We start from the raw sequence: 9,157 nt of genomic DNA on the forward strand, positions 1-9,157 counted from the left end.
CTGATGAAGGAGCGGCGCTCCAAAAGCTAGTGCTTTCAATTAAACCTGGTGGACTCTAACCTGGTGTTGTGTGATTGTTAACTTTGTACACCCCAGTCCAACACCGGCATCTCCAACTCGTAAAAATTTAAATCTGCATCCTGCTGCTTAAAAATCACCACAAAGATTGTGCCTCTCTAACTTTAATTTTTTCTCCAATCTTTGGCTATTCTTCCCAATCTCAGCACATCTTTTATTAATTTGACACTATTAGCAGTCTTCTACCCTGCCCACCCTTGCCAAATCCAGAATTGCAGATGTTTAATTACCACATCCCCAAATATTCCAAAATTGCCTAACTTAGAATTACTTTACAATACAGACATTGCATAGCAGTAACCAAACAAACTTCTGCACCAAAAAATGTTACACTTAAGTAAATGGATAGGTTGTTGCTTTAATATTTCATTCAAAACAACACATCTTTTTGCACAATGTCTTTGTAAAAATAAATGTCCAGGTATGGATTAACACAAACCACAATACAAGCAAAACTGTGGATTGGGGCAAAAGGATCCCAGCTCCAATATCTGGACCAGAGGTTAAAAAGCAGGCTTATTTGCAAGATTTTCTAAATATCATGGTTTCACTCTTGGCCGCTATTATAACAAAAGCGACAAAAGACAACCTGCCAATTATTTTAATCAAAACAAAACATTGCTTGCAACATGTACGGATACTAATTTGTAAAAGTTGGCAGTGGCTTTAAAAAATTCCTAATAGGGAAACATTCATCATCTCCTTTGGTCCTTATAATAATTTGGCTAATCATAATGAAACATTAAGTTTGGCACATTATATAAATGCAGGTTTATTGTACATCTTTACAAAGATTACTCTCCAGGGAGAAAGATTTTTTTTTAAAACCAAATGAATCAAATTTAACAGTCATGTCCATTACCAGGAGTGTAATTCACAATAGATTTTAACCGAAAGATCAGTGAAAAAAAATTGCATTTAAATGACACCTTGGGATCTCAAAATGTTTTGAGAAAGTACCCCAAAGAGTAGGCAGTATTACAATGTATGAAATACAGTGGCCAACTCAAGCACATTAAGGTCTTTTATACAATGTTCACAGAAGGGTAAAGGATGACTCCACTAATCTTTCCAAATACTGCCTACTGACAAGACATCACTTTCAGCCTAAGTTTTGGTATTAAAATAACATGGAATACTATGACTAAACTAAGTATGGAGCAATGTTTTGAAATAACACTGACATAACTAGGTCTTTTTGTGTGTTTAAAAAAAAATGATTTGTCAATCCATCTCAGTGACTTTTGTGACACTTCCCCTTCTCTAACTCACCCTATATTATGTAGAAAATCTCCCACCCAGCCTAGGTATCATCCTGGTGACCCCCGCCCAAAACCACTTTTTTGTCAGTGATCCGAGAATCAGATTGGCAGCATCACAATAAGATCACAGCGGGGAACTTTTACTGACTGGGTTTAAAGTGGAAGTCTCTCCATCCAAAACCAGTGAAGGGATTCAGGGCACAAATACATGCATACTTAACATTCCACCATAGCTAGAGTATAGCTACATGTTCCAGGCTCGACAGAGGGAGAGACCGAGACAGAGAGAAAAGGTCCAAGAAAGAAAAGTCCCCAGGACATTTACAGTCAGGCAATGTCCCATCACTCACCTATTTTACCCAAGCTGGCCACGAGAATCCACAGTGCGATGACATAGGGGGCTTGCACATGCTCCCAATGAAAGGTGACAATGTGAAAGGCAGTCTCGTTACCCTCATGAGACTCGCCATCCCCGTGAGACTCTCCGTGTTCGGTATCACTGTCCGGGTGTCCCTCATCCAGCGAGCTCAGAGCTGCCGGGCAGCACAATAACACAGCGAGGGCTGTCAGCAAAACCCAGCCGACCACACTCCTAGCTCTCCCCATCACCTCAGCGTGTGTGAATGTGTGTCTCACTATGTTCAAGCTTTCAGTGAAACCGGTTCCAACTATTTAAAACCACCCCTCCCAGCCGCCCTATTTATTAAGGCAACCAATTAAAAGGTGAGGAAGGAGTCAATTTGCAGCTCCCTGAAAACATCAGGGAAGGAGGAAGTCTGTATTATCACGCTTTGTCAGATATCTCAAACATCTTGCTTTTGATATTGAATTACAACATTAAACAATTCGTGCAATCAGCTGTCCCTAAAGTGTTCACCCTACCTACGGGTTTCTACACGGTCCATTTTAATCTTTCACGAATACTCTAATTTCAGTTCATTCAAGAGCTTTGCCTGATATCCAACTCCAAATCCGTCACCTTTCTGCTTAAAATAGAGAAAAAAAGATCATCGACTATTTCATTAGAGGATAAAAATGGTTAATGTGTTAAGGAATTTTTTTTAAAGTTTAAGGGAAGCAGGAACCTCAAGTTACCACAAAAGTGACAACTCACTGTGAAGCTATTTGAGACAGGGAAGGCAAATTTAACAAAAGCTAAATTGAGTAAAATGACAGAAGGAAAGCCAGTGTGAGATGATCTGGATTAACAACTTTCTGTATTGAGCAACCAAGTTGTGTAGAAATAGGTGCATCTTGGCTCGATTGTGTTTTTGCTGAGTTATTTGGCAGCATTTTCTCTGAGGCAGGAACTGGAAATATAGGACCATTTCCAAGTCTACAACACAGGCTCAGGAAGAGCGAGGGAGCAGTCACTAGGCCTGAGCTTCCACAGTGGTGCCACCTTAGCTATCTAGATGGAACTTGGCAGTACAAGACCAGGAAGAACCTCTCTCTGATCATTTCATGAGTATGCATCATTTTCTGGGCCATATGCTACAAGCTTCCTGTTGTTTGCCAGTCTCCATTCCTGTGGTTTTCCCCAGGAAGCATATGTACCCTTCTCAGATCAGAACTGGCCTTTAATAAGCTCAGTTTTTTAACAATCCTAATAGCTGCTGACAATGGATTGATGGATTCTCAGATACACCCTTCACCTCCACACCCCAACCCCGATAAAACTCTGAAGAAACAACATTATAAGACCAACCACCAGGTATGCTGGTATTTTCACATTCAACCTTTCCTCATCCATTACAACCCCAGCAGGCCTGGAATATTTCAGCATATTAAATTCATCTGTTATAAGCGCTAGAATTTCTTCCCAAAGGTTCTGCACCACATTATCTCATTTTCCCCTGTTTAAATTTGTTTTTTTGCCCCATCCTTATTTACAAGGGTGAGCCCATGGACTTTAATGGATTGGTACATGCTTAGGGACCAAGTCCTGCAGTGGTTTGCCATAGCCTTCCATAGGAATGGCTGATTAGCAAGGTGATATATTGGCAAGATGTTTAGGCTGACAATCAGCCTGTTTGGCCAGGCTATGAATGCACCATCCAAACGTCCTGATGGACTTGAACCTGGAATTTCAGCCCCAGAGCCTTGGAATGCTTACCCACTGCACCACAAAACATTTTTCCTTTTTTAAGGCCCTCATTAAAATGAACTTTGAACGCCAAACAATTATATAATTGGCAGCCCTGGCAAGTCAAGTATCCATGATCTGACCCCCATACATTTGAGTGAAGCTAACAGGCAGACCCTGGATATGATTTTCTTGCAAGTTACTGGGGGGGATAAAAAACTAGAGTTAGGTAAGGTTAATGGACATTTTTAGCAGCCGCTGACATAGAAGGATTATGGAATTCAGCCGTGCAGGCCTGCTCTGCTATTTAATATGATCATAATGGATCTCATGTCATCCTCCACTCCACTTTCTAGCCTGCTCTCCATAACCACTCAATGCATTGGTAATTAAAAAACTGTCTCCTGTTTAAAAATTGCTTAACATGCCAGCATCCACTATGTTCTGGGTAGTGACTTCCACAGATATACAACACTTTGAGAGTAGTAGTTTCTCATCTCTTACTTATTGCTACCTTTTATCCTAAAACTATGATCTCCCATTTTAGATTGCCCCACATGAGGAAACATTCTATGTCTGATTTGTCAATTCCATTTAGCACCTTATATAGCTCAATTAGATCTCCCCTCATTCTTCTAAACTCCATAGAATATAGGCCTAAAATGCTCATACTTCCTTCATTAAGACAAACCCTCAACTCTGGAATCAACCTAGTGAACTGCTCCAATACAACTACATATCTCCTCAAATAAGGAGAGCAAAATTGTCCACAATCTCACGATCTCACTAATGTCTAATACAGTTACAGCAACATTTCCTTACTTTTATACTCTATTCTTTTAGCAATAAATGCCAAAATTCTATTTGTGTTCCTTATTAAGTATTGTTCCTGCACATTAGTTTTCTAAAATTCATGCACAAAGACACTCAGATCCCCCTACACAGATAATATCTGAAGTTTCTCTCCATTTAGATTATCTTGGCCTCAAATTCACTTTCCTACATGCTCTCTATATCTCTTTGAAATATTACTAATTAAAAATCTGTCCATTTATCTCCTCCTGACCCACCAACCCAAAAACACTCACTTACCTGACACACCTCTGACATTATGGCCTGGCTCTCCACCCACCTGACACCTTATCCCACTATCAATCTAAATCCCTAATCTCATACTAACCTTACATACTACCACTTCACAGTTATCTGCTCTTCTGTACTTCTGTTCTCCTGTGCTTTCCCAATTTTCATCACTCCATTACGTTGATAATTGTACCTTCAGTTGTTTGAGTATCAACCTGTGGAGAGATTATATTGTGAGCAGTGTATAGTAAATTGAAAGGAGTTCAAATTATTGCTTTGTGAATTACTTCCATTCAGTTTTCAAATGGAACTCCAAACTTATGGTTCCTGATCCATTTTGAGCTGGTTATTTTTAAAGTGCTTTTATAGTCCTGAAATACTTTATCCATTTTTAGAGCAGTGGCATCTCAGTCATTATTCTGCCCCTTATTTATTGAATTTGTCCTAATGCCTGGCTTTATTTACACCAGGAACTGGTGGATTATGTTTATAATTCAAAATATTTAACCTTGAGTGATTTTGTGCACAATTAGATACATAGGCATAACTCATCATTGATCGCAACATCAAGGTTATGTTAAGATTATCAGTTCCATGAACCGACTCAATCTCAGATAAACCAAATTCTGCTCCCACCCAATCACTCTCATTTGACACCTTTCGGAACAGTGGACATCAATACAATAGGTGTCAGAGGATAATGATCAAAAGCAGGCCAGCTGGTTTAACCCTCCTTAGCCCAAAGGCAGCCATTTCAACAACCCAGCACCTGGCCCGGTTAGCCCACTTGAAGCCAGTGAGCAGCATAGATAGCACATTGAATCTGGATTTTTTCCTAATTTGTCATGTTCAGGCTACAATTATACAGTGAACTATCAGGTATGTTAAAATTTCTTTGTCACAACATTACTGTTAAAAGGTAAAGCACAGCTTTCCCCAATTATTAAGTGCATTTATTTGGTGAATTAACCATGTTAAATGAACAATTCTTGATCCTGACTGTGTGCTGAATTAGAAAGAGGAGCTGTGAATGCTACGATTGGTCTTTAGTGCATCTAAATTAAAGAGAGATTAACCTCAGGATAAATTGTCTGATGGCCATTCCAGCAATTATGCTGAAGAGCTGAGTAGAAGGTAAGATCAGGATTGAATTTAGCTGCAAACTAGTCCTTTCTCCACTATTATATCTACATATAAAAAGTGTTAACATTCGACAAGATTTTCCAACTGTCCTTAATTCTTGTGGAGTGCAGGATACTTTGGTGAACAAATTGGGTGGAAAGGCATGCGGCTGTGAAATGAAGTCTGTTTTGCTTTCATTTTCTTTGAAGGCTTTAACCTCTAGAAAAAAGTGAAGAGGTCACTCAGCAAAGCACATAACTCTGCTAAGGTGTGTTAACTCAACATTACAATTATAGTACAACTGTTCCTTAAGGATTTTCTCTGCTTGATAGCTGTTCTATAACTTCAAAGTTTAAAAGCAAATAGTTTTATTAACAGCTTCCATCTCATTGAGGAGACTTAATCCAACAAACTGATCTGGAAAATGGTGTTTATATTTTGACTGCTGTGACAAGTTTCACTATGGCAGCTAAAACAATCAACTCCATTCTAAATAAAACTCAATATTCTAAAACAATTCACCCAAATTCCAAATGTTAATGCATCTTTTTAAAAGTTCCAGGACCCAATACCTGGTCACCAAAAACCCTATCTGTGTCCCATATTTTGTTGAATTCTGTAGCAAACAATCATGTACAGCTGTTTTGCAATCAAGTATGATTCAATTGGAGAATGAGGAGTCTGACAACTTTCCAGTTACCCGTGCCAAAGAAGTGCCAAGTGACCAATGGTAGGTTATATTTCCCAGGAATATATTCAGATAAAGTTGTCATTTCAGGTTCAGTATCATGACATGTATATAACAATTTTTATCTTGAAAAAATGGATCTCTTCTTTTGGAAGAAAGGGCAGTAAGTAGGCTCCTCCCAAAGTCTCATTGGTTTGATGATGAGCTGTAGGATCTCAAGCTGCTTAATCTGTGGTAACAAGAGAGAGGTTCACATTTAGCCTCAATCTCTCCACGTTGTTGAAGAAAACTCTGAAGTGCTCAATCCTGACTGCTGTTCAAGACTTGACTATCCCTAACCATTCTTTGCCTTTCCAAATGCATGTAACCTATTCATATACCAATTCAACCTTTTAAATGTTGTAATTGTACCAGCCTCCACAACTTCCTCTAGTAGCTCATTCCATGCACACACCATCCTTTCCATGAAAAAGTTGCCCCTTAGGTCTCTTTCAACATTTTCCCCCCTCACCCTAAACCTATGCCCTCTAGTTTTGGACTTCCCCACCACAGGGGAAAATTTAAGTCTATTGACCCTGTCTATGCCCCTCATGATTTTATGAATCCCTGAAAGTTCACTCCTCAACCTCCAATGCTCCAGGGAAAACAACCCCAGCTTATTCAGCCTCTCCCTACAGGTCAAACCCTCCAACCCTGGCAACCTCCTTGTAAATCTTTTCTGAACTCTTTAAAGTTTCACAACACCCATAGGATGGAGACCAGAATTGCACATAGTATTCCAAAAGTGGCCTAACTAATGTCATGTACAGCCACAACATGACCTCCCAAATCTTAAAATCAATGTTCTGACCAATAAAGGAAAACATACCAAATGCCCTGCTTCACTATCCTATCTACCTGCGACTTCACTTACAAGGAACTATGAACCTGCACTCCAATATTTCTTTGTTCAGCAACACTCTCCAGGACCTTACTATTAAGTTTATAACTCCTGCCCTGATTTGTCTTTCCAAAATGCAGCACCTCACATTTATCTAAATTAAACTCCATCTGGCACTCCTTGACTCATTAGCCCATCTGAACAAGATCCCATTGTTCTCTGAGGTAACCATCTTCGCTGTCCAATACACCTCCAATTTTGTTGTCATCTGCAAATTTACTAAGTAGACCTCCTATGTTCACATCCAAATCGACACCAAAATTGGAGGTGTAGTGGGCAGCCAAGAAGGTTACCTCAGATTACAATGGGATCTTGATCAGATGGGCCAATGGGCTGAGAAGTGGCAGATGGAGTTTAATTTAGATAAATGCGAAGTGCTGCATTTTGGGAAAGCAAATCTTAGCAGGACTTATTCACTTAATGATAATGTCCTAGGGAGAGTTGCTGAACAAAGAGACCTTGGAGTGCAGGTTCATAGCTCCTTGAAAGTAGAGTCGCAGGTAGGTAGTATAGTGAAGAAGGCATTTGGTATGCTTTCCTTTATTGGTCGAAGCATTGAGTATAGGAGTTGGGAGGTTGTGTTCCGGCTGTACCGGACATTGGTTCAACCACTTTTGGAGTATTGTGTGCAATTCTGGTTTCCTTCCTATTGGAAGGATGCTGTGAAACTTGAAAGGATTCAGAAAAGATTTACAAGGATGTTGCCAGGGTTGGAGGATTTGAGCTATAGGGAGAGGCTGAGTAGGCTGGGTCTGTTTTCCTTGGAGTGTCGAAGGCTGAGGGGTGACGAGGTTTATAAAATCATGAGGGGCATGTATAGCATAAATAGACAAGGCCTTTTCCCTGGGGTGGGGGAGTCCAGAACTAAAGGGCATAGGTGTAGGGTGAGAGGGGATCGATATAAAAGAGACCTAAGGCGCGACTTTCCATGCAAGGGGTGGTGCGTGTATGGAATAAGCTACTAGAGGATGTGATGGAAGCTGGTACAACTGCAATAGTTAAAAGGCATCTGAGTGGGTATATGAATAGGAAGGGTTTTGAGGGATATGGGCCGGGTGCTGGCAAATGGGAGTAGATTAGGTTGGGATATCTGGTCAACATGGATGAGTTGGACCAAAGGGTCTGTTTCTGTGTTGTACATCTCCATGACTATATGACTCTATTTATATAAATGATGAAAAATAGTCGACTCACCACTGATCCTTATGGCACACCACTGATCAAAGGTCTCCACTCTGAAAGGCAACCCTCTGCCACCACCCTCTGTCTTCAACCTTCAAGCCAGTTCTGTAGCCAAATTCCTCTATGCTTATGTAATTAAGAGTTAAAAGAATTCCACATGTTCTTTTGTTTAATGTGCATGTATTTTATTCAGCAAAAATTCTGCAAAAGTAATTTTCCAAAGCAACTTAAGCTAATGTCAGCTCTTTGTTTTAGCACTAGAGTTTTCTGGGAGTGGGAACATAATTATTTTACAAACAACTCGACTGCAAAGTGTGGTTTGCAGTTGCTGTATTTGACATAATATGGCATGCCTGGGCCCAATTAGTTATTTACATATGCATAAGCCGTTGTACATTGTCTCTAAAATTTAAAGTTTTAAATTAAATTTACCTAAGTAATTTGGGATGTAATTCAGTTATAAATCTGAATTCCTAACTTGTTTAAGTATGAGTGACAACTGTGGCTGGGGGTATTCAGGCCACACTAATTCAGAGACATTAGTATTTTAGCTCATTTTTATCTTTAGGTTACTTAAAGGTTTTGCCTCCTTTTTGAAAGGAGCAGAAACTTCTTCTCAGTTCTAAATTTACTTTAAATTAGTGACTGTATTTTGTTCCTTGTTGTTTAATTTAATGTATATAATTGGCTTTTTTTATATATATATATGCCTATGA

General features: G+C 39.5%; 1 protein-coding gene across 4 annotated transcripts in view; it reads right to left on the minus strand.

Moving 5' to 3' along the window:
* The window catches only part of LOC122564452 (sodium/hydrogen exchanger 3), a 131,276-nt gene extending 129,328 nt beyond the window's left edge, over positions 1 to 1,948 (minus strand). For 2 of the 4 annotated variants that reach the window (XM_043719350.2, XM_087978552.1), the window contains exon 1: positions 1,691 to 1,948. In XM_043719350.2, coding sequence (XP_043575285.2) covers positions 1,691 to 1,946 — 256 coding nt within the window. In that variant the 5' untranslated portion in view covers positions 1,947 to 1,948. The remainder of the gene's footprint in view (positions 1 to 1,690) is intronic. The other 2 variants (XM_087978550.1, XM_087978551.1) reach the window with 1 other exon arrangement.
* Positions 1,949 to 9,157: the final 7,209 nt, after the last annotated feature.

Source organism: Chiloscyllium plagiosum, unplaced genomic scaffold (genome assembly GCF_037043375.1).
Source record: "Chiloscyllium plagiosum isolate Xiang-an unplaced genomic scaffold, Cpla_swu_hap1 HiC_scaffold_34, whole genome shotgun sequence".
NCBI lineage: Eukaryota > Metazoa > Chordata > Chondrichthyes > Orectolobiformes > Hemiscylliidae > Chiloscyllium > Chiloscyllium plagiosum.